The 27,215-nt window shown below is 32.8% G+C and overlaps 2 protein-coding genes across 3 annotated transcripts in view; both read left to right on the forward strand.

Moving 5' to 3' along the window:
* LOC111415855 (neurocalcin homolog) overlaps window positions 1-27,215 on the forward strand; it is a 97,268-nt gene that overhangs the window by 32,585 nt on the left and 37,468 nt on the right. The window lies entirely within an intron of this gene.
* LOC111415857 (neuronal calcium sensor 2) overlaps window positions 1-27,215 on the forward strand; it is an 84,382-nt gene that overhangs the window by 32,508 nt on the left and 24,659 nt on the right. The window contains exons 1-2 of one of the 2 annotated variants that reach the window (XM_023047739.2): window positions 4,222-4,666; window positions 12,069-12,201. In XM_023047739.2, coding sequence (XP_022903507.1) covers window positions 12,091-12,201 — 111 coding nt within the window. In that variant the 5' untranslated portion in view covers window positions 4,222-4,666; window positions 12,069-12,090. Of the gene's footprint in view, window positions 1-4,221; window positions 4,667-12,068; window positions 12,202-27,215 lie in introns of those variants that run through there. The other variant, XM_023047740.2, reaches the window with a different exon arrangement.

Here is a 27,215-nt window from a genome sequence, read left to right on the forward strand (position 1 = left end):
GACCCCGCCGAAATTTTCAATTAAACCTCTACACATTCAAATGATGAATGATACTAAGGTAACTAATAGAGGACGTTTATCTTTTGTGAATACCAATTTTCATCGAAATTTTGAAACTACTGTTTACCTTTAATATATATTTATGAGAAGAAAACAAATATTTTATTACAAGATATCAGGAGTACACAATAACATTAATCGTGATTGAACAGTTATTTCTTTATCATTACAAAAAAAAAAATAAGACCGTAATGTTTAAACGAGATAACGATAAGAGAAAGTTGCGAAGTGGTGTGTAATCGACTTTGAAGTCCCAAGCACCGTACACCAACATCGCTTCCAATTTTTTTTATTAGATTTGGTATATATTTCAACAAAGGAGAACCTGATCTTTAACAAAAGGAATATAACTTTGCTATAGAGGACTTAAAATATCTACTGTCACATATAAAATTGAAATTAAAACAACGAATTACATAAATTGATATAAATGAAGGTTACACAAGTTGACCCTCATTTCGATTTACCAATTGACGAAGCTAGAAACTTACTGAAACCACCTGAAACCTTCCAAGTTCAAGGACACGCAAACGAGTTGACCTTGAGAGGTTTGAGGAAAAGGTTCGTCAATCGGCAATTACCTACTACTACTGCCAAAAGCTTGGCTACCTTCACAAAGTAAACAAATGTTTCAAAATTTAAACTAATTAAGAAAATATCATTCATAACTAGTTCCAACCTGGCAGTTCCAATATTATAAATATTGATATCGACGGTTTTTATTTTAGATATCCATTACAATTCATAACCAATGAATCAAACATCATGTAACTTGTTTTTGAGCTTAGTTTTCACCATATTCATAGATGGTATTCATAATAAGATAAACATAATAGAAATACAGGGATACAGAAATGTATAAACACCATGTATACGGTGTTTCCGGAATGATGATAAATAGTTTATAGGATGATATTGTTTATGATTTTGAGTAAAAGCCTGTATATAAAAGTGGGTCTATTCTTTAGCAGGTAGCGAAGTACAGGAGCAGTAAAGTTCATAAGTAAAATAAACGAGGATCTAGGTATAAGATTAATAATAAATAGAACATATAAAATAGTATTATTTCAAATTGTAATCAGGCATCTAAAAATTGTTTAAAACCATCACAAAGACAATCTCTTCGTTGTTCTATAAAAACAGAAGAGTTTAAATACAAGATAGTGGGGAATTACTACAACTACTGATTTTATCTTTGTTGACTTCACTCTGTATCCATACCCATAAATAAAAATATAATGAGGTACAGGTACCTTGGTCTATCAAACTTTGGGGAAACGTTCACTATATGGGCTCGGATATATAGATAATATATCCCAAATGGGGTAATCAAAGGAATCTCTTGCAGTAACTCTTCAGCATCACATCGACACAAGTGTGTGTACAGGCCTCTTGTAAGATGAAGTGGTAAATAACGATTCCACGTAATGTTCGCCATTTTTTTGCACTGAAAACCGGTAAGCAAAAATGGTAAAAGAAAACCATATCGGCATATTCCGCATTTTTTTGTTATTACTAGTTGATAATCGTACCACACTTTATATCTATACTATCATCCCTCCAAATAAGTGGTTTAACAGTGTCAACTAAGAAAGAAAACTGGACAAATTTGTGAATCTGAACGTGCCGATGTTGATCAAGATTTTATACAATGGTTTTGTTGGAAATGAAAACAAATAGATTTTACAAAAAAAGCTGATGAACTTCTAGGTATCCCAAAGTTAGACTGTTTTTAACACTCTATTGGTACAATAGGGTCGTGTTCAGTAGTGCATAAACCATATCTCTTCGAAATCTGGGTCACTTTGGATGATAAAGATGAGATTATTTTTTAAATTTTCATTGTATCGTTCTGCAGACACCAATTATTCCGTAACTTAACATTGCACACCAATTACGGAGAGACTTCGTTTGTAATATCGATTGCGAAATGGAGATTTTTGGCCCTCCAAATATGGTAATTCTGCTTATTGAAACCCAACATCAACTGAAAGTGGGCTTCGTCGCAAAATCAAACCATATTCACATCAAATTCCTGTGTCAATCGTATTGTGACAATAGAGTGGACGAAACACAAACGGTTTTCAATCGAAATGGTGCTCAATACTGCAATGCGTTTGAATTTTGTAAGGAAAAAGCTTCAGGTTTTGATTAATAATTTGTCAAAAAATATCCCGGTTGATTTCGACCAGTTGTCAAGTTCCTCTGAACAATGTCTTTGCACTATTTTTTAAGCTTTATTGTTATATGTCGACTTTATCAGTGAAATATGAACAATGCCGGAATTGCAGGAATAATGCTTAAAAACCTTAAACAGAAAACCTTGAGAGTGAACGTTGGGTCATCTGTGTATTACGTAATTGTATCTGCATTATTTTTTTTTAATGATAGATTTAAGTTATAGGTACCCATTTTTAAGAACTGTAACATTACCGTTCTTTCTGATCCCTTGAATGCTTGTTATAACCGATTTTCGCTCTATAGTAAAATTGTGAATAATGAAGTAAAAAACATAATCACCTTCAATTTAGCTGCCATCACTTTTTAGGATCTAAACTGAGGTTCTAGTCAAAACGAGAGTGAGTGAAGAGTGAAATTTTATGTATTTTTGATACTACGTGCAATCTCAAGAACATTATTTATTTTGAACGATTAACAATATAATTACTAAAAGAAGGGAAAAAATTAAAGATATCAATGTAGTTTCTCAAAAGAGAGACAATTTAATAAAAATGTGATTAATTACCAAAAGTAAAGCTGATGCAACCCAAGTCAATCTATTGAAGTGTCTATCCCAATTCTCTATAATATATGTATAAATGCATGACATCACTCAAGCTATAAAGGATGATATCTATGTTTGCTAACGACACAGTTTTATTGGCACAATAAATGATACCGAACGCATTCGAGATCGGGGGTAATACTGCAAGATCTAACCGTAAAAATGCGCATTTCAAAATATATTACTGAGAACAGCAGTGTAACATATAAACGACTCCATTCAGAACTAGGCGTCAAAACAAAAATAAATGAGGGAATTCATTATATCTAAAATGAAAAAATTCCATGAAAAAATAAGCGTGTGCGATTCAACTGATGTCTTTAATTTGGGCAAAAGAAATATTCACCGACGACTCCAATGAAAATTCTCGCAAGATCTATGTCTAAATTAAAATGGAACTAAATTAAACTAAATGAAATTCTTTGCTAATGTGTTACATTAGTAACAGCTCCAAAAGAGTGATATACATATGTTATAATCTATGTAAATACTTTGTAAAAAACACCATAGGTAAATTTTCAATTTTTTAATAAAAAAGGAACTAAATTAAAACCTTCAAAAAGAAAAACAGAAAATTTCAAATTGTTTGTCCAACTTTTAACATAAAAACCAACACGATTCAATGGCGAGAACTTTTTTTCGCACTTGAAAGTACAACATTTGATCCAATCTGTGTTTTGCAGTTTCGTTTGCACGTTTCGTAATCAATTTAGAATACATGTTCAGAATCATACTAAAAGTTTCACGTCGATTAAATTACAAGAACTTTTTTGTTCACACTTGAAAATGAAAATCTGCTCAGAGGTGTGATTAGAATATAAGGGTTAAAATATCCAAATAAAATATTACAAATTTAAAACGAATTTTTAGCTTAATTAATCTATGTGTTATTATTAAGCTATTAAATACAACCAATATACATTATCTTTATGCATTAAACAATGTTTAGACAAAAAACTTAAACTTTCCAAGATTAATGACTTGTTTCACCAGGTGGGGTAAGCAACATCGAACGACCATAAATTTTATAACAATTTCAAAATCGGTTGGAGTTAATATTGGCACATCGAACTAACATTTACTACAATTCACAAGCATTACGGTCTACAATCCTTAATTGTAATAGTTAATTGGAATTGTATTGTAATTGTAAGTTAACTAATAGTAGTTATGTTTTTGTTATAACAATTTTTTTGTATTGTTGCGTAAATTGTTGGATAGGTGGCGATGGTAGTACCTATATAATAGTATTGAGAAAAGCAAGAGCTTTTTGGAGAGAGAGGTACCAGGTTTGGGCCGATCCTGCCCCGAGAGCTACCAATATTGATCTAGTCGGCGCGGTCGCCGCAGGACCAGTCGCAGGATAGCGCGGGCTCGAGCTTAAACGCCGCGATCCCCACCAGAGCGCGTGCGAGCCTCTGCTCCTGTTGTCTGCTTGCGATCCCGTTCCTGCTGCTACGCCACTGGATTTACCACAATGCCGCACTGACCGACAGACTGTCGACTAGAGGTACGCGTTCTTTTCTCAAAGAAAAGCCCGGTTCGAGTTAGTTTTGCAATGCGCGTTTATCACGACATTTTGTGAACTGAAAGAACTATCCCTTTTGGTTTAACTATTCGGGTTCGAATTTGAAACGAAATTTAGTTGCTTTTTTTGGAAGCTGTGCAGCGTCTGCTCTGCAGGACTTCTTGAACGAAACTCCGGGGGATGAACAGACGCTTTTCGTAGTGTTTACGGGTTGGTTGTAGAGCATCAATTTTTTGATCCTCGAAACATCGTGTTGGGTGATTTGGAGATAAAATTTTAATTGAAGATAACTGGTAAAGTTTTTATATTTTTTTTGTTATAACTTTTAAATTTATCTGATTTCTATTCTTTAATCTTCATCAAGATATCTAAGAACTTAAGAACAATCGAGGTTATTGAACGTGATTTAAGTCGGAATATATTGGTGTAGGTTGTACTAAACAATAGAATTTTTTATATGAATAATTTTAATACTTTCTCTTTTATCTATAAATAGAGGCTAAAATAATTCAAATTTTTTTAAAATATTCAAATAATTTGGGATTTCCTTTAAAGCTATAAAAATAGATTATGATTAAATTTAGATCACATGCGTCATATAAAAATCGGAAAGATGCCATTATAAGGTGGTGAGAGAAAACCGATTCTCTTTTCGTCCAATAACGGACCAAAAAAACATTCACTTACGGCTCCGATAATAAATACCGAAGTAGCCGGTTATAAATATTCGGCCGTTTATTTTACGTGAAGTTCCATGTAAATGAACAAACACCGTGAAGATATTTTCGTCCAGGGGGCATTACTTCCTCACCTTCATAATTAACGTTACACCTGGATAACAATCGTGTTATTTTCGAGTACTACTAATAAAATTAGATCGATTCAAAATTGAAACATTCCTTTTTATTACACGTTCTTGAACCAAATATTTTCGTACACTTGTAACGAAAATAGAATTTTTGCTTGGTTAAGCGAAATTATATTTCAAATAAAAATTTTTAAAGATATAATAAAGCACAAATAGCCTTAGATTTGTCGTGGAACCGTCTATAGCATGCCGTGTGTTTAAATTATATATTCACGTAATAAGCGGTGGTTTCCTGTAGAATCGATTCCTTTAACCGTCTGGCTGTTTGCTACAACTACGTCATTGCAATTGGACCGACGAATATTCTAGGATCGATAAACCTAAATTGTAATGTAATTCCTCTTTAATCATAGTCAGAACGTTGATTTTAGACTTTAAAACAAGATTTATAGCGGCATAAACGCAGCTATTTTTTTGGGTTTAGAACAGGCGAATGAAGACCGCCCCAATATTGACCACAAACGATACCACCTACCGTCTAAAATAATAAATCGATACCGAGTATTTAGCATAGCTTTGAATTTAATTGCTAACGTAAACGTCAATCTGCATGAAATAAGGTGTATCGATGAGGTAAATATTTGTACTGAGTCTAAGAAAAACGTTTAAAACGTTTCAGTGAAAATCGATCAAACATTGAAATTAAATATATTATTACAATAAATAGATTCCAAGATTATAGATAATCTTAAAATAAATAATTGATTATTTTCAAGAACCACTTCTATTAAATTGAGAAGTTTTTGAATTAGACGATGACACTCCAAAGTACCTTAGTATTAATATTGATTGACAGCTAAATACTTTAATTGTAATAGCCTGTTCATAGTCGAGTGAGCACTTATGCAGATGAACCCAATTCTAACCTGCGAATTAACAGGAATTAGGGCGTCAATCATTTACCATGCTTCTACAAGTGTCCAGAAACCCAACACTAAAGGGTCAGTTTGCGTAAATTTAGCCGTAAACCAATCGATTATTTACATGTTACCGTTACAACTAAAATCTCGAATTTAAACTGAAATTAAGAAAATGTTAAATCTAATCCTTTCACTTCATCTCGACTTCTCTATACCTATTCTAAAATAACAAACAATAGGTGATTCATTATTCTAGACGGGACAAAGCTACTTGTATTTAAATTAAACTCATTTACTTTAGTATTAAACCAACAACAGCAACTTGCAAACTGTCTACATAAGCAACTTCTTCTTTGTATCTTACTTCAAAAAAGAAAAAAAAAAATTTAACGTCTTTCAACGCCGAGTTCAACCCCGACATTAACTTTTATCGGTAAATCAACGAGGACAGCGTCAATTAAACCTCGCAACTTAACAAGCCAGTAACCGGGTTCTATTAGTCTGGCGGGGTGCCAAAAAACCATTCTTGCCACCCTTAACAAATTGCTCGGTTCGTCGAAATCTAAAAGAAAAATTTATCCACCCGTTAATACTTCAATTACATTTCCATCTACTCTGTCTAAATAAAAAAATACAGTAAAACCTCGAAAATTTTTTAATTTGCACTTTAAAAGTGTTAGAATGCATAATTAGCTATCCACACCGTTACGTTCTTTGTTAGTTAGTTCTACTTTTAGTTCAATAAAACAACAGTAGCATTAGAACTAATACTAGACTTAGAACTAGAAACATCGGGTTTAGCCGTTTTAAGAGAGGTACGGCTAAACCAGAATGTTTCTAGTTCTAGGTCTATTGTTGGTTCTAGATTTAGTTCAATGAAAAATATACAACACTACCCCTAGAACTAGAAATATTCGGGTTGGGTTAGAGATGAAAGAGGAGAATATTCTCGAGAACGACAATATTCTCCATTAGAAAATTCTCCGGGCTGTTTATGCTACATGTACTCTATTTGCCGTTGTTGAAAATAATCACTGGCATTCATTTTTCAAACGTTTCGGACCATCTTTCAAAATGCCTATACGTTATTTATCAATAAATAAATTACTGGACTCCGAGCATGAAAAAGTTGATGCAGACATTAAAATGAAAATTGGAGAAGCGAATGCTCTTAATTTACAGTGTGATGGTTGGAGCAACCAAACGAACAAATCCATACTTCATTTCATTATTACTACACAAAACCCTAATTGACACCTTAATTGGAGACACTTCAAAAATGAAAACCATGTCTACTATTAGCAGTTTGTGAAACAGTTGAAGATATAATCAGTAAACGAGTTGCAAAGTTGATATTGGACGCGGATATCTTTTGGGTAAAAGTTTCAAATTGTTATCACCTGATAAACCCTATTATTAAATACATAACCCAACTGGAAGGAGATAAACGAAGGTTATGCCAAGTAGCTAAATGCCTTTATCAGTTGAAAAGTAATTTTGAAACAGCCCTTTGCTTAACCAAGAGGAAAGGGAAGTAACAAACTTTTTAGTTAAGAGAAAGCAAATGGCAATAAATCCATTCTGTCTTGCTGCAAATATGCCAGATCGAAATTTTAATGGAATTAATCTTAATAGAGAAGAACAAATATAAGGAACAGAGTTTATAGATAATATGGCTACTGTAACAAGCCTAGATGAGTCTGCAGAGGTAATGGCAGAGTTAGCCCTTTATCGATCAACAGAAGGGTTATTTGGAAAACCATATGTTAGTTAGTAAGTACGCCTGCATCGAATGCAGCAACAGAAAGAAGCTTCATCACTTACAGCTTTATTGAACGAGCTGGTAAAATAAATTTCATTGTTCATAATTTAAAATTATTAGATTCATGTGAAACCAGCAAAAAGCAGCTGGAAACATCCACAAGTTCTGCCACTAATGTGGAGGTTAATGAAGAACCTACAACGAACCTTTCTGATATTTGAAGTGATTGAATGCAGTGATTTGGAAACTTTCCCAGAGCTGTCTGAAAATACTTGTTTTTTCTTGTTATTTGTTTCAAAGAATAAATTATTTTTGTACGCCAAATATATTCTAAATATCATAAATAAGTCCTCCATAGTAATTAATCCCATAAGTATGAACCTTGCCACCTTACAGCCGTCAGGCTGAATTTGCCGCGCTGTATTTCTATTTAACAGCTTGTTCTCAGAAAATTCTCAAAATCGAGAATATTCTATTTTTTTCTAGAGAATTTTCCATCTCTAGGTTGGGTTTGGTTTGATTGGGTTGGGTACCCCGAGTTTATCTATAAACATTGATATTGAGCAACTTGGGGAACCTGAGTTGGATTCTATGAGTGCTAAAAATATTTTGTCGGTTCTAACGAAGTTCGTTATATCGAGATTTTACTAAATTTAAATTTCTCTTTAACATTGAGAAAAATGATGAAATTAATACTAATTTTGCTTAAATATAGGGAAAAGCAGGTTTAAAATTGGCATAAAAAGTTCCAAAGCTGCTGTTGCTACTTCAACGATGATAAAAATTGCAGAACTTACTCGGATTGTTATAATTTGCTCCGGGAAATAAAGGCTCCAGAACTTTTCTCGTTACGCCAACAAAAGATCCTGTTTGAGTTACCCTGAAAAGGGGGGCAACTCCGCCTGGAAAGAATGATCAAAAGGGAGAACCTGTGAGTAGTTCTTTTGAGAAGTTTGGTTAGTTGGATCGAAAGATAGGCAATGAATCGAGAAGATTAAAAGATTTTATTTTATTTCTTATCGACAAAACTTTCTAATTAATTGATGAACCTTTTCCTATATTCGCTAAAGTTCATTATACTTATTAAAATCTATTCCATTGGCGCAATTATACCTCCGAAATGAGAAACTCGAAAGCAAATAAAGGGTTGTGGATGATTGATTACAATGTATTTTCGTCGATTGCCATTAACACGACAATGGAGTTATGTGATTAATGTTCTCTTTCGATAACGATCCCATTCACTTGGACGTCCAAGCGGAGCTTAACACATTTCCAAGCGCTTGATTCGGTTTATAACGCAATTAATTCATGTTATACATACAAATCGAGAGTCTATTGACGTCATACGTATAAAATTGAACTTGGATAAGAATTGGGTATTTTTGTTTTAATGTTTGTACATGTTCTTTTATTAAGGTCAGGTCGTGCATATCTTAAAGCTATATGTAATCAACAAAATTAATTTATTACCTATTACTTAAACATATTACGTTCTTCATTATAAGTACTTAACATTTATGTCACATAAAAATGACGTCAAAACAAATTAGTAAAGTAGTTTTATTTTCTGTAACTAATCTTGAATTGAAACAATGCGTATTAAATTAATAACCGTGTGAATTGGGAATTTTAGTGTATTTATTTTCTTTGTTAAAATCCTATGTGTTAAATAATAAATTAATTTACGTCTCAAATTGTTATTTCCCATTTCTGTTATTCCTATATAAATTAGTCAAGTATGGAAAATTACCTAGATGATTTACTTAATGTTATATTTAATTCTCAGTTTGATATAATTATTTTCTTGTTGAGTAAAGCAGATATATAACTCCGTTGCTTTGGTTCAATAATCCTCGATTTTCATAAATACATATTTCCACAACGTTTAGCATGCAAAAACGGTCGAAATTCGTGTGGCGCATGACCCGTTTCGAAGCTAGACGCTTCGATTGCAATATGATATGAATTATTTATGTCCGCTTACCATGCTGACCCCCACAAATTCGTTAGTCATTTAAATGGACCCCATAGAACGTGATGGCAATAGATTACCAACCAGCGAAACGATCTTTATACGCTATATAACCTCGGCACAGAAACCCAATATAAAATTATTAATTTCGTTTAAGTGATAATACGTCCTTGTTATTTATATTTATAATTTAAGTGATGATGTAAATCGTATTCTTTATCAATTTAACAAGTAATCTAAAAGCTTTTAGTGGGGCTAAATACAAATTCGATTAATTTCTACTTCCTACTAAAGTAGAACTTCGCGTAAATACGGTTCAGGGAGAAATCAATAATGGAAAGTTTGAGTTTCTTGTTTCAATCAGGGTTGGTAATTTTGTATTATTAATATATTTATGATTGGTATTTTATGTTTTAGCAAACAAGATTAGTTCTACTTATAGTTCAATGAAAAATTTATAACACTCTAACACTGAATAACAACTACAACTAGTGCTAACACTAGCACTAGGACTAACACTATACCTAGAACTAGAAACATTCGGATTTAGTCATGTTAAGAGACGAACCACTAAACCTGAATGTTTCTAGTTTTAGGTCTTATGTTAGTTCAATGAAAAATATACAACAATCTAACGCTGAACAATACCTAAAACTAGAACTAACATTAGCACTAGAACTAACACTAGACCTAGAACTAGAAACATTCGGGTTTAGCCGTACGTCTCTTAAGACGGCTAAACCCGAATGTTTCTAGGTCTAGTGTTGGTTCTAGTCTTAGTTCAATGAAAAATAAACAACAATCTAACTATGAATAATAACTAAAACTAGAGCTAACACTAACACTATACCTAGAACTAGAAACTTTCGGGTTTAGCCGTGCGTCTCTTAGAGGCATTAGTTCTACTTTTAATTCAATAAAAATATACAACAATTTAGCGCTGAATAACAATTAAAACTAGAACTAACACTAGACCTAGAACTAGAAACTTTCGTGTTTAACCGCACCGGTAAACCCGAATGTTTCTAGTTCTAGGTCTAATGTTAGTTCTAGTTTTAGCTCATTGAAATGTATACAATAATCTAACTAAACGAGAACTAGAAACATTCTGGTTTAACCGTACATCTCTTAAGACGGCTAAACCCGAGTGTTGCTAGTTCTAGGTCTAATGTTAGTCGTAGTTTTAATTCAATGAAAAATATAAAAAAATCTAGTTTATTATTTTATTTTTAACAAACATAAAATTCAATTTTGATTTTGAACAGTTTCCAGAGAAAACCAAAGCTTCCCGTATACAACAATTATTTTTAGAACTCCCATTGTGAGAAACATTGTCTAAAGTTAGTCGAAATCGACCGATAATTCTCCAATAGTTTACGCAATCTTGAGAGGAAACACTGAAAGCATAACGGGAGGAAATGATTCAGTGGCTCAAAACACAAAAAGATCTGCTATTTTGAAGTCGTGCCGAGTTGTTATAACTTATACCCAATCATTAAGTCCTTAACCATCGTGATAATAATAAAAGATGAATTAGCACATTTTTCGTTCGTTTTTTACCTTTTTCGGGATTCGTGCACACGATCAACTCGTTTAAATACACCTGAAAACGAAACCGATAACATCAAGTACTCACCCACCTCCCCAAAAACCCGTTCATATCAAGCACGTCATCAACAGCTCCCGTCAGTTTTTATCGATTGTTTTGGGTCGCTATGGTAACGCATGTGCGTGGAATTTCAAGTTTTTTATTTAATCTTTTAATTGTGTGAAAAACGTTATTGCGTAACAAAACAATTTTCAAATTACATCTAGAGTTGACCTCAGCCCCAATTTTAACGAATATCCCCGAGGATTTAGTTCTTTAAGCAAGGGCGTGTGATTTATTATTACGGGTCGTTGGGATTTTAGAAGAACCCGCGGGAACAAGACTGCGACCTAAAATTTTCAGTAATGAGACCGTAAATCTTCGGTCCGTAATCCTTGCGGTTTCGCTCGATAAAATGAGGGTGAGGATGAGGGCGACGTGTAATGGTTTACGTAAATAAGACATACTGCTCACGTTATGTCTTATGGTGTGCAGTGAAGTCTCGCCTCGGGCTTTCAATCTTCTCCTCGTAACCTTCATCCCGTAAATAGGATAAGATGTTAGTAGGGTGTACTTTGAAAATGGAACGAACTCTATCGTTATAATATAAAAAGTTTTAAAATGTATTTTCTTTTTCTTCAGGTGATTGGCTGCACGAGGCGAAATGGGGTGCTTCGGCAGCAAAGACAAGCTTTCCAAAGAAGACATGGATTTTTTAAAGAGCCATACAAGATATGATGAAAGCACGATAAAAGAATGGTACAAAGGATTCAAGGTAATAAAACACTAAGTAATTTTTCATTTTCTTCAAATCGCGTGCTTTCAACCGGCGTCAGCTCGATTCTTTGTCAATTTGCATATCGAGCGTGTTAACTAGGTCACTTCACAATGTTTGCCTTAAGTATTATAACAGGGTTAAGATGATGAGCTGTTCACGATGGGTTTGCCATTAAAAGATGACCGAAGGTGTCGTTACCACACTAATGTCTTAAATAATTTACGCCCTCATTCAATTTAATTTCAAATAAGTTAACCGAAGCGTGTTTTAATACTACTCTAAATAGGATTAAACCCTTCGAGGTTAGGAATATAATCAACCTGTTGACGTATACGTTACCATAAACTAGCTGTTAACATTGATAAATCGACTGTTATTTAGCATCTAAATCAAATTATGTTCAAACAACTTTATAACATGTCAAGTATTAGGTGATGATTATGATTAACGAGAAACATATAACTATGGTTATATATAGGCTTAAACTGGGGTTTGGGAATATTAAATTTCTATTGGAGATTTCACAATAATAGTGTTTAATGGTTTTGTCTTTACAAGTATTGTCCTGTTGTGAGCACGAAGCTATAAATAGTATCAGTCACGTTTATGTATAGGATACCCATGAAAACTGTAAAGGCGGACCCGTAAAGGTCTACTTTATTGTAGATTGAAAAAACACATTAAACGACCGAAGCCGGAGCTTTGAAGTGGAGCCTCTTTTATGATGTTTATTTTTGTCCCAGGGCATCGTCGATACCGTTTTGGCAACTTTCAATTATCTTTTTAATTACTCCGGGCTTTCGTCCGTGAAATAACCATCGCGTCGGGAAAACGCGCGCAATTTTTGTTATTATCGTCACCATTCTTTTCTATTAATTTTAAGAATTAGAACGCTTCTCCGAGCATATAATCACTAAAATTTCACCACTTCAAGTGATTTGTAAAGTAATCCTCCTAATGGCAGTTTCAAAAAGCTTATAATCGCTATTTTATACAAATGGTGCCATAAAAGTTTTTTGAAGAGACGTCAATTTCGAACTTTTGCTGAAAGTTTTGTTAAACCATTGTTAATCCTTTTATTTTAAAAATATGAAGTATGCTAAAGTATGATAAGAGTAAATAAAAACCACATCTAGGATGAGTTCCTTAGATTATGGATTGATAATATTTTATCCTGTATTCTGAACAGATCAGTTTGACGGTTGCTACAAAAATAACTTTATAAATAAAGTGTTACAGTATATTGTCTCATCATTTTTAATTAAAATTTTGTGTTAATGTTATTAATATGGTAGCTATGTTAGGTGACTGTTCTTCGAATAAATAGTTGGTTAAATATAGAGTAAGTGCGTCATGCTGTTCTAAAGTTCGGTACACTACATGTTGAGGAGATAACCATCCAGTTCCGGATAGTTTGAATACTTTGTAAGGTTTGATGTTAACCCTCGGATGACGGATGCCTTGATAGCGACGCGCGAGTCGAATACCGGGTCAATTAGACCCACATCAAAATAATATTTTGTTAAGAAGGGAAAATAAAAAATGTACTAATACAAAATATTATAAACTAGTTTATTTATGTTGAAGAACAATCTATACATAGAATTTTAGTAGGTACTGTATGATTATGACATATAAAATTATTACATTGTTCACATTTTTTACTATATTTATTGTCGTTTCCCACACAAACATGACAACGTGATCGTTTTGAAGATGTTTGTGGAGTCTGATTCTTTCTTCTTATTGGTCTACCGTACGCTTCAAATGCTTGTGCTATGTGTTTATGTAACCCTGTTGCGTTGTTTTCGAATCGTTGTGCCCGTCGCTCAATATATTCTGTAACTAACTCTTTTGCTAAAATCTCAAGAAATATTTTTCGTTTATTTTTCATAGAACTTTTTGACTCCCATTCAGGGTTTTTGGTTATCCAAATAACCAATGCATTATAAGCTGCAATATCTATAAAATTTTGAAAGAGAGACATGGGCCAGCGTCTTGTGGATCGACGACATGTGTATTCTCTTAGTAATTTATCTAGTGTGTCTACACCACTTTTTGTCGAATTGTAGTACTTTATAATTTCAGGTTTGAAATTATTTTCGGAATTAGATATACTGAATTCATGATGTATACTTGAAAGTAAAACAACACATTTTCGTATCTTAGGTACATATGAGACTAAAGTCAACTTATTTGTGAACAGAAATTGCGATGAATATTGTTCTCTATGATAAGTGCCAACAATAGATTTTGGAAGATCTTTTCTATTTTTGCGAATTGTGCCCACAAGAAAGCAACCATTATCTAATAAATATTCCGCTAATATTATGCTCGTAAAAAAATTATCTGTGGTTATAACACGATTAGAATTCTTCCAAAAATCAGTTAGTTGTTTGACAACGCGTTGGCCTTGATCCTTTTCAGGAATTTGTCCGATCTTACCCAGATAAATGTCGAAATTGCAACAGTAATATGTTTTGGCATCGCAAAGTGTCCATATTTTTATACCATATTTCCCTGGTTTTGACGGCATATAAACTTTGAAGGGACACCGTCCCCGGTATGTAACTAGTTGTTCATCTACTGTACCTGTATTTGATGCCTCGTAAGATTCCCGACAATTTGCCGCAAACATATCTGATACTTCCCGTATAGGTGCTAATTTATCCACTTTTTTTCTATCTTCCCGGGTTTCCGTATTGTCAAATCTTATGAACCTCAGAATATCTTTGAATCTGTCACGTGCCATAACCACGGTATACATCTGCCTTGATAATACATTGTCTTTTCGCCATAAGTCGTTCCTGCTTTCACGAGATTCTCTAAATCTTCCGATGAGTAGTAGAAGACCTAGAACTGCATATATTTCTATGGAATCTACTTCTTTCCAAGAGTGAAAGTCAGTAGCGTAATGTGCATTGGCTCTTTGATTGGTGTGTGTAACAATGTTTGCAATGATACTATCGTCCATGAATAATTTGAAACATTCTTCTATAGATTTTACATTTCGACTTTTATTTGTCAAAGAGCCACTTTGATGAACACTCTGTGGGCATTCAACAGATTTCGGAGCAATATATTTCCATGTACGATTACAAATCGTTTCACTTCGGTTATCATTATCTTCTTCATCTGATTCCGACGCAGTAAATATATCCGCTTCACTATCTTGCATTTCCGGTTCCACATCGCTCATTGTGCTACATGATTCTTCCTCTGAAAACTCATCGTCTTCTTCATCTCTGGCAAAATCACTAAAATTCGTAGTGTTTTCCATGTTTTTACGCAGTTGAAGTAAAATGCACTACACCTCTATCGGTTCACTCGCTTTCTGACTCAAATATACAAATAAAACTCGAATTAGGTAATGAGTCATGATACCCAGTTCCGCGCCATGCATATGTGCAAAACCCCCGGCGCCAGATAAAAAAAGACGCCGCGACGCCGCCGCAGCGTTGGTGAACACGTTCGTCGTTTGAATAGTTACTACGTGTACTCACAAAAAAGGCACTAAAAGTCATCAGTTTACAATGTAGACGAAGATTTTATTTAATCATTACAGAAACAATGAAATTGAAAAAAATGCAAAAATAAATGATCACATTTCATAAGGAATTAAATTGGCATGAACTGACGTGCTCATTATTTTTTACCTGATACCGTTCAACCGACACACGTAAAATTTCTGGTAAGATTGCGCTGAAATCCCGGGTCACAATGACCCTGCCTTCGCCGGGCGAGGGTTAAAACAATTTTGAAAAAGTTCCGTTAATTTGTTGTAGAATAGAAACACGACAACGACATCTTTCATATATTATAAGAGCCTATGTTATTATTTACTATCGCCAGAGTCGAAACCCGAAAAAAAATTGATCGTTAAGTTTAACTTTCTTCGACATTTAGTATGTACCGTCCATTTATGTGCTATCCTCAATGTGCTAAAATTTCTTTTAACGGAACAAATCGTTGCTGTAAAAGTCATAAAAATAATGATTGCCTTATCTACTTCTGGGAAAAAATCAGTATGTTTCAAAACGTCATGAACTACCAAATCTATACGAATTAACCTATGCTTCAGCTTCTTCGCGAAGGTTTTGTATAAATTGAAATTGTTTGGCAGAATGTAGTGTTAGTCATAAAATATGTTTAATTTCTTCTCCTTCATGTACCGTCTCTATTTCGGAGATTGGCTATCATCATTGCTATTTTAACTTTGAACGTTCCTAAACCTAAGCTTCCTAAGGATATTCTTTTTCTTCTAATCGATCTTTTTCCCACAATTTTTCGCTGGATTTTGAGGCGCAGAAACTCGTACTTCGGACCTCTCATAATGTGGCCGAGATATAGCAGTTTCCATTTTTTCACTTCTTGCAGGATCTCCGTGTCTCCGTGTCTTCTTCATTCTCCTCAGAACCTCCATGCATCCTAGGGTAGGCCCACATCTCGAAGGCTTCCAATTTTCGCTCGTAATACACATTGAGGTCCAACTCTCTACACCATACAAAAGGACCGGGATAACGTAACATTTGAGCATCCGAGTTCTTGTGTCCAGGCTCAGATCGCGATTATAGAGCAGCTTCTGGATCTTCACAAAGGATCCACGGACTTTCTCGATGGGCGAATGTATAATTTGCTGATGTTAAAAATATCGGGTGTAACGAGCTAAAAACGCTAGCTTACGTCATGTTGTTTTCTTCGAGTCGATTTGTTATTGAGGATATATAAAAAATCTAAATTTGATACATAAAAAATCTTGCGAAAGTATTTCTTTGGAGAGTTGGAATTCGTAACTGGATTTAATTCTACTTCAAACTGTACTTTGGCTATTATGACCATGGCAACAATATAGGTTGATTACGACGCGGTCAAATATAGTTGATGAGCTTTTGTTTCTATGGCTGCATTACACTCTGGATTTGTAGCAATCGTTGTAGCAAATCGTCAAGGGAAAGCTTGTTTATTTTGGTAAAGCTTTCGTAAAGAGTTCGAATAGCTTTTTTTTGTTGTATACCTGATTCTCTTCCAACCTTTGCTGCGTTTCCATCGAACCCAAGACTGACGACTTTGTTCAAATCCATACGAAAATCAGTTAGTGCTTAGAATCGTGACGTTTCAATAGTTAAAATCCTAAGAATTCTTTTCTGATCGTATATATTTTGGACAGTCAGCGAAAATAAAACACCGTGATACTTCTTTACATCATTAATGATTTATTTCCTTAGAATCTGGCCACAGATATCAATTAGATAACTAAATTTTGACGAGTCCACAAAATTACCTGGTTGAGATTCATTCCAACGAAGTTCACGATTCTTAGTTCCACAAAATATTATTGTTGAAATGATAGGAAAGAGTTTCTTTATATTGTTCTCTACCAGTCTCGTGGTGAAAGAGTCGATTTGTTGTTGCAACTCAGATTGCTACTCCCATGTAACATATTTTTTGACGTACTCATATATATTTTGAAGTCTTCTGAACCGTGATACAACGAAAGCGCCCATATTTTCCCTTTTCAATGAAGGCTTGGAAATTACACAATGCTGGTTTTAAATAAGGAGAATATGTTAGCCACGAGTATTTATTAAACCATTCCAATTTGAAAACTCGTCCGAAACAGTCGGTCAATAATTTCAATTTGAGGTCATATTTAACTTCAGTTTTATTTAGGTGACAGCCCCAATCAATGTTATTATTTATTGTATTGTGTTTAGCTGCTGACATAACAATAAACGAGGAAGAAAGTTTTCTTGAGGGAGGAGTCTCCCCACAGTATCTCCCTTCCAACGCCCTTATTTTGAACGTTAGAACTGTGATACATCCAGAAGTAATATTCGAATATTTCACACAATTTTTATTAATTTTAATAAATGTTCTTTTTTATTGAAACATAAATCATGTTCGACCACAAAAGCGGTTAGCTATTTTTGGAAGTGGAATAATATCAAATAACGCCCTTACCATATTTATTTATGTAAAACATTTTTGTCATGCCGTTGAACATGTGATCGGTTACATTTGGTTTTAAACAATTTCAATACTTATTATTCACAAGTTTATTTTTGTTGATAACTTTTTTTCAGATCTGTACTCACAAATACTCACCTATCTATATATATTATTTACTTACGTTGCGATAGACTGATATTGATTTTGAATCTTTTACATATCTGCAATAAAGGAATATCAAATGAATTATTAAACAATAATAATTACCACTATATCAACACTTGACGTTAACACTTGAAGCTGCTAAATGAATGTGATGTGGAATTAATGTAGTAGATATTTAGACCAGCGCTATTTCTGTCACCGTGTAATTAGTTAGGTCAGTTGGTGGTCACATGGAAACGTGACAACAGAGATAAATCCATATTCTTTGTTATAAATATCGTACAAAACCTGTTAAATTTCCCTAAACTAATCTCAGAGAATGACTTTACTTTTTACCTAATTTCGACAAATGTTAGAATCCATGGGTCCGGCTAGATACATTAATTTTTTTATATTATGTGTTTAAAACTTATCTCTATTGAATTTATTACAGACACTATGAAGATGTACGGAAATGCTTTAGTGACATATAAAAACTATCTTTAGTTTCGCTTGGTGTTTAATTGAGTATTTAGTTATTTATCTGAAAATGACCTTATGTTATAAGTACTACTTATTTAGTAAATGTATGAATTTAAGAGAATGTTGCCTTCATCTCTAAATTGTAAATGACGTTTACCAAATTATCATTATAATATAGCGTCATAGTGCAGGAAAGAGATGGTTTAGAGGTATTTTATTCTCATTAGGAAAGGATTTTTTATTAGGTTCTGTTCTCTAACAGCGATGTTAGAGCAATATAATTCGGCGAATCAACGTAAATTGGTTGGGAAACTGCAATTTTTTTAATGTACGGCAACGAACGAATAAAAGGTGTCAACTAATGGTTAATAATACGGTTATTGATGTTACGAAATAGAATGTGAAAAATGGTAGTTGAACGACGAGACGAAGTTGGGGAAATAAAACTTCGATTGGGCATCGATACTTTTCGTTTTATTTTCGTTGTCAAAACTTCCGAATTGTTCTTCTTCTTTGTTGTTTGATGTATCATCATCAATCACAAAAAAAAACTTCATTTTTGTCTCGGCGTAATAAAATACAAAATAAAAATGTAGTTTTGAGTGGGCCATGATGTCAAGATATTAAGCATTGGATGATATAATTTATATAGTATAATTATCATAGTAATCATATGTTAATATTTGTCAATTATAAATGCATCGTGTTGATGATCTTTTTTAGTTAAGGAATCGAATGAAAATCATTGTTGGAATAAGATGGACACTTCGAATCTTTCATTTGAATCAAGACATACTACTCAAGTCGAAAAAAAGGTCCGAGTCGAAATATTAGTTGTTGTAAAATTACTTAGACGATAACTTAACATATCGTTGTTGGATACGTTCGTGTTTAAAACTGGGAAACTTTGAATGTCATAAAAATATTTTGTTAGTAATGATATATAATTAGTATTGTCTAAGGGCCGCATTCAGAGACGATTCTACATCATGTAGATTCTACAATTGTAGACCAAGAATCAGTTCGGACGAGCTCGGCATCTGGGCGATCGACGTCGTCTCGACTCACGCGAGGCGTACAGCAATTGATAGCAATGAATCTATCACACTTTAAAGAAAGCGTTCGTATGTTTCGTTCATTTTTCGAAATGAGAAAAAAATTATAATTAAAAAAAAACATTTTACTTTTAAAACTATATTTTTTATTATGTTATTAGTATTAACAGCAGAATATTTTAATTTTTATTATACTTTTTGTTTAAATTTAACACTCCATGGGTATTAGAATAATATGTGGGAACACATATTTAATAAAACAGATAAGAAACCGAAGATTCTATCCTTCACAATTTATTTATTTACATATTTGTTTTAATTCTGTATATCTTGTAGTTTTTCGATAATGTTTGTGGTTTTGTTGTAATAAGTGTTCAGTATTAGCGTTATTGTTTCTATTTGTAGAGTAGGTACTTTGTTTTCATTATTATATTCGGTATATATTTTTTTTTTTAAGTTTAGTGCAATTTTAATTATTTTTGTATTTTCGTAGTGTAGCCTATTGTTATTTCTTTGTTTTATTTCTACTTTGTAAAGTAATTAATATTAATTTTTACTGTTTTGTATGTAGGTATTTTTCATATTGGATTTCTTTTATTTATTTTTAGGTGTTTACTATTACTTTTAATAATTTTTTGTTTTTGTAGTGCAGGTGCTATTTATATTTTTTGAGTTTTTTTTATTATTAAGACGACGATTTTAACGAGTTCATCGAACACATATACAGGGTGTCTCAGCGAGACCGGTCATTAGACGTTTCTGGGTTCTGGCGAAAATAAAAATTTGAGAATTCAGACTTAAATATTATCAACCGGAAGCGCTAGAAATCTGAAAATATTTTAGATGAAGAGAACGTAATTGATAATACTTAAGTCTGCATTCTCAAATTTTTTGTTTGGCCAGAACCCCAGAAACGTCTAATGACCGGTCTCGCTGAGACACCTGTATAAAGATCAACTTTTAATATATTTTTTTCCAACTTTTTTTTTAATAACATTATTTTTGTGTTGTTTGAGTACTTACCTGTAATTTTGAGGAGTATTCTTACATCAATAATATTGATACCCGATATACAGAATTAAAACAAATATGTAAATAAATAAATTGTGAAGGATAGAATCTTCGGTTTCTTATCTGTTTTATTAAATATGTGTTCCTACATATTATTCTAATACCCATGAAATGTAAAATTTTAAACGAAAAGTATAATAAAAATATTCTGCCGTTAATATTAATAACATAATAAAAAAATATGGTTTTAAAACCAAAACAATTTTTTTTAATTATAATTTTTGCTCATTACGAAAAATAAACCAAACATACAAACACTTTCTTAAAGTGCGATAGATTCATTGCTATGCACCTGGCGTGAGTCGAGACGACGTCGATCGCCTGGATGCCGAGCTCGTCCGAACAGATTCTCGGTCTACAATTGTAGAATCTACATGATGTAGAATCGTCTCTGAATGCAGCCCTAAATCTAAACTGTAATTAATATGTAGCTACAGTACGTTTGTGTAGATACGCACATATATCCTGTTATGCACATAATCATATTAAAATCGCAGGAATTCATCATCAAAGAAAATAATATTGTTGTGCCAAAGGTGAAAAACATTATTTTGATTTTTATAAGAAGCGCTAATGTCAGTTCAAAACTACAAGAACTGCCAAAATAGGTATTTATGCAGAAAAATCTGAAACTCTATTGAATTTGATACTTCTTATTGATACAAATTTTGCATGATGTATGTAATGTATGGCAGAATAAAAGCGTAATACGGCCATAACAACTCCATACATATTCTATCTCTAGCAAATACCCTTAACTTTTCCCCAACGGAGGTAAAGTTAAACTCCACATTACCACAACATTATTTATTATTACACCAATAACTTATTAAATTCGAACTCACCACTGAGGTTGCCATAAAACCTTGGATAAAGTGATCAGTTATTTCGTCAATATCTCCAAGGCAATTTGATACCATTGAAACATTCGAATTTAACATTTCCCTGTTTTTCAAGCCATTCCAAAGTTTATTTGGGTCGCTTTTATTAAACGTATAATCGATATGGATTCGTTAAGCTGATCTACATGCCGAGATCATTTATAAATTCACGACCATTTCTATGTGGAAAGAGCACGATTAGAAACTTTTAACATTTTCTTTTAATCGGGGGTAACAAATTAGTTAATCTCTATATTAATATCTAATAGGTCATATATTAATCGAAATGGCAAGTTTTTAAGATGCCTATCAAATACATACATATTGATCTCTTTCAGATTGCGGTAAGGTTTAATTTCTGGTTTGATCTCAAAGATCAACGAATTATTAATGATAATTGTAGTAACCCGTGGCCGCAATTTCATGTTTTAACCGAATGAACTTTATATTTTGGATGTATATGATTCATATTCCTTACATATAAATTTTTTTTACATTTGGCAAAGTAAAGAGTCATACAATAGTATTATATTTATGTTCTGCATATAACACTACTGGCATAAACAACATTATTAATATACAGATAAACCTAAAGTTGTTCATATTATTCTATAGTGGTAATAACAACCTTTTTAAATTTAATATTAGATTTAAAGTAAATCCCAACATATTGATCAACAGCAAATCCATCTACCAGGTCATACTCGCATTATTTAAAGAGAAAGATAAAGAAAACAATACTTTGATGCACCGCCCACCCCTATTCCAAAAAGCACAACACCAAATTTAAACTTTGTAATAACACCATTAAAGTTGTAAATATCTAATCCTAATAAACCTCTCCCACGATTAATTCTAAGTTCATTATAATTATCAATATTATTAAGTTTTCGAAGTTTTACCTCCCCAGCACCAGTCTTCATAAATATATTACTCCACAGACCGGCGTAGCTTTTATCGACCTTTTCAACGGCAGCACTGAGAAGTTTATATCGTTGATTCGTGAAAACCACGGCAATGAAAACTCCAATTCCTTTTAAAGGACGTCATTTACTCAATGCTAAATTCGAAATTCATAACTGGTGCACTTCACAATCGTTTTATTTTCCTTTTAACAGGACCAATAGCATGGCACTTATCAATCAATACTGTGCGTTGAGTAAAGCTAGCTTGTATCTCATATTATCTATCTTTCTCTATTATTAATTCGTGTTATTCATCAGATTTAGTGCATCACAATTTATTTTCACATCCTACAATTTTAAGCTCTTGCTCAAATTGGACGGCTTTTTTACGCACCATTTGATCGATTTTCTCAACAACTAAAATAATAAAAAAACGTACAAAAACTATATTTTCGACTTCTTACATACAAATCAGTCGCTTTATTCCATTTAAAGCTCAAGTGGTGATAGGATGTAAAGGTTTAGATTTCTTTGTAGGTAGTATTGGATTTTAGAGATGTTAATTTGAACCGGATTGGAAGGCATAGAAAGTGAATGGTTTCCAAGGCAGCATGGAGGACTCTAGTTTCATTTTACAAACTATTCTCTCAGGCGGTTACAATTGTCTTTAAAGTTAATCACATTGTAAGTAAAATACTATTTGGTTATATCATTATCTTGTATGGGTGTTACACCTTAGAGAACTTTCCTCATCCAAGAAAAACAAAAATTTCCCAGCTAGGATTTGGTAATAATAATCTAGCCAAGAAAACAAAGAAAGCGATTCTCATTATACACATACAAGGGCAAGAGATAAGTTTTCTTGACAAAAGAGTAAAGTTTCCCATTAGTGTGCATAAAACATATGAAAGCATATAGCATGAAACACAAAACATGAACACCTAAAACATCTACTCTATTTTGTAAATGTATTTGTCATGTTAATATACAGTGTGGTAATTATTAATTATCGTACCCGACGTCATCATTACAAGTATGTAACCAATATCACAGTATTGGTATTATTCAACACAAATCGCGTATTGCAATACCAATACTGTGATATTGTTTGCATACTTGCAATGATGACGTCGGGTACGATAATTAATAAACACAGTGTGTTTCACGATCATGTGAAGATAATTAACTCTAACAAAAACTGTTCATTTATTCGTGTTTAGTTTAGTTTCCTCCCACTAAAGTTAAATAATTGACATACCCGTTGGAGGTTTACTTTAATTATTGCGATAGAGTTTAGTAAATTCCGGCGTATAATCATTCAATTAACTTTAATTAATTGATGGTCGCGTCCGATGCACGTGACGTGTGAGGACCACGTTTTATTAATAATATGTCGTTATTGCCGGATTTATTGGAAATTCCCTTGCATTTGCAGAGCACGTTTTACGGTATTGGGACCTCGAAAAACGGACCATTAAATTCCGGACTTACTAGGGTTTTAACGGTTATGTCTTTGCAAAAGCGCTCAACAAACCTATATACGTGGTATACAAAGTGTATTTTGTTTTTGACGTGTTTAAAACCAAACATAAAAGCTAATTTGTTTTTCGTGTACTTTTTGGTATTAAAAATAGAAAAGCCACGTTGGTGTTTTATTATTTGTTTTTGCTTGTACCGTTCCGTGCTGAGTTATTGATATTTTTGGAAGACCTTTAATCAATAATATAAGAAGTTAGAAACTAGTTTTTGTCACGATAAAATTTGTCAACAGAATTTCATGTTTTTTAGTTTTATTTCGATGACATTTGAAAATTTAGTTCGTTCGAAAGTAGCCGTTTTTAGAAGACGTTACATGTGAGAATTCATCAACTTCAGTCTACCCCACCGTTAAACAAATAGCACTCCCGCGTGCAATTCAAGGTCGATGGAATTCCGAAAAGAGAAGGATCGAGCCAGTAACGATCAAACGTCGGGAACGACTTTCACGGATTTCAAAGCATCGTAAAAGGAAAAGGGGGACTCCGTTGAGACTGCGACGGTGTTCCTATTCATTTTCGAAAAGACGTCGTTACTGATCTTGAGAAATCGGCTCAGGGACAAAGCCGCCCGACTTTACAGCAAATTGAAAAAGTGGACGGGGAAAAGATCTCTTACATACATATGTATGGTGGCATCTTCAACGTTTCCAGTTCACGTAGGTACTCGAACTATCGAGCCAAAATCAACTTCAATTTAGAATGAAAAATGTATATTATGTACGCATTGGATCTAATGGAGTTATAAAATACATTAGAAGAAATAAAAATGTTCATAACACTAAAGGTGTTTTTACTCCTAAGATGTTATTGGCGTGAAGATACTTCTAAATTTCACTTAATACCCAAGGTATATTTTCATCGCGAATGCGATAATATAATAACATGCTATACATCAAATGTTGTGACAGGTTTTGAATTTGAATTGATAAATGTATTGTTTTTAGCAACTTTAAGCCTTAAAATAAATTATATTATTAATAAATTATTAATTACGGTTTACTAATTAATTTATTATAATTGGATAATATTCCCGATCGGTATTCGTAATTTAAAGTACATTTTGGTAAATTATCATTAAATAATGGTATAAATTACAATGTACTTTATTGAAAAGCACTAAACAATATCCCGAGTAGCAATAATCGATACACGCCGAACTTTCTGATTAGCTTCTCGGCTACTTACTTCTTTATGTCTAGAGTGGGTTCAATAATCATATTAGTTTGGTTCGAGTATACAACATAATTTTTCGAAAAATTATCCATTAACCTCATAAATTGTAGTTCTCGCTTTTCTAAGATCTTACTTGTATGATCAAACTTTTATTTACTGTGTAAAATGTAGTATAGAAAAGATTTCACTGTAGTATAACTTTTTCTTGGTTAAAATTCATTTTAAATTCATTGTGTTTATTTAAAATTGGTTCAGCAATGGTTCAACCTTATATAAATAGCAAAATTTATGTTATTTTGTGTTATTTTCTTTGCCACCATAAATTTTAAGAACATTTATTATACAAAATGATTTTTTGCCTTCCTCGGTCTCGTTTTATGGATATGTCGTTATACAAACATTTTCATCTCTTCATCGCCCATCTTTGATACATCTGATTCGTCAGTTTCATTATTTGTAACAGCTATGAAATCATCACTGTCAAAGGTAAAGTGTTTATCATAACGGTTTTCCATGGATAAGCTTAAGTTTTAGTAAAACAAAAACTGTTGATAGTTCTAATATCAAAAGTTGCAATAAGCAACTCAAGTTAAGGAGCGATTTTTTAGGAATAGCAGTGAAAAAAGCTAGATATCTTTCTAAATTTGTACAATGTAGAGTCTGCTATAGATGAGGTGAAATTGTGAATGAAATTAATAGATGGATAAAATTTAATTTATCTTAATCTCTTTATAATAATATTTTAGCCTGAGATAGCAATTTTATGTAATGGGTCATAAACCCTCTAACTCGGGGATTCATTATAAAATAATACAGTGTGCATAATTCATGCGCAATGAACGGATATTGAACACAGTTACCACGCGATTTACACTAAAGATAGGCTTCCTCGGTAATATGTGCAAAACGCTGTTGTAAATTTTATTATCATTTAAATCGAAATAAACAAAGTCGTCTATAATTTAATAAATATAAATAAATAATAATTATAATAACAGATTCGGAATCTTTTTCAAGGTTCAGTGTTCATCTTCTATCATTAGTTATGTTAACTAAACCATGTTCATTTAGTTCTTCGTCAACATTAAATTTTTTAAATCTGCCGCATCTAAATCTTCAAAGCCTTCACCTCTTAATGTATGCATCAAGTAATTCTTCCAATTACAGCAAGCCATACCGTTTTCCAGTGAGCTTTGATTGCTTAATTTTGGTTATGTTATCATACGTTGAATAAGTTTAAATAATCTAATATAATGTATTCTGATTCTCCGTAGGTACAAAGCAGTAGTCATAATATTCTGTTTGATCCAAAATATATCTCAAAGTTTGTTTTATATGTGTCATGAAAACTTGCGATTATTTCTTGATTTAACGGGTACAATAAACATGTAGTGCTGCCTTTTGGATTTTGTGCTATATATTGTAGCATACAGTCTTAAAATTTTTGGTGGAATGTGTTCTCCAACATCATTAAACCTGGCTATGTCCCCTAATTTAGTAATTTTCTAAGATCATTAATTTTATTTTGCAAAACTCAAAGATTAGGCCAAATATCCCAATGACGTCATTACGACATATCTTTCAATTTGATCTATTTATAACAAACCCACCTAAGAAATTATATAAATAGTGTTTGTCACCATTTTCTCGTATTATGAGCGACACGATATACTGCGAGTAATTGATCAAAGGATGCTCATAAAAGAATTATAGATGCCGGTGCTTGTGGGTATATTATGTATTTTTAGCTTCAAGTTTTGTTCTTTTTCAAAAAATGTTGTTTTACCGAATACACAAAATACTCAAAAAGTT

This window comes from Onthophagus taurus, chromosome 1 (assembly GCF_036711975.1).
Source record: "Onthophagus taurus isolate NC chromosome 1, IU_Otau_3.0, whole genome shotgun sequence".
Lineage (NCBI taxonomy): Eukaryota > Metazoa > Arthropoda > Insecta > Coleoptera > Scarabaeidae > Onthophagus > Onthophagus taurus.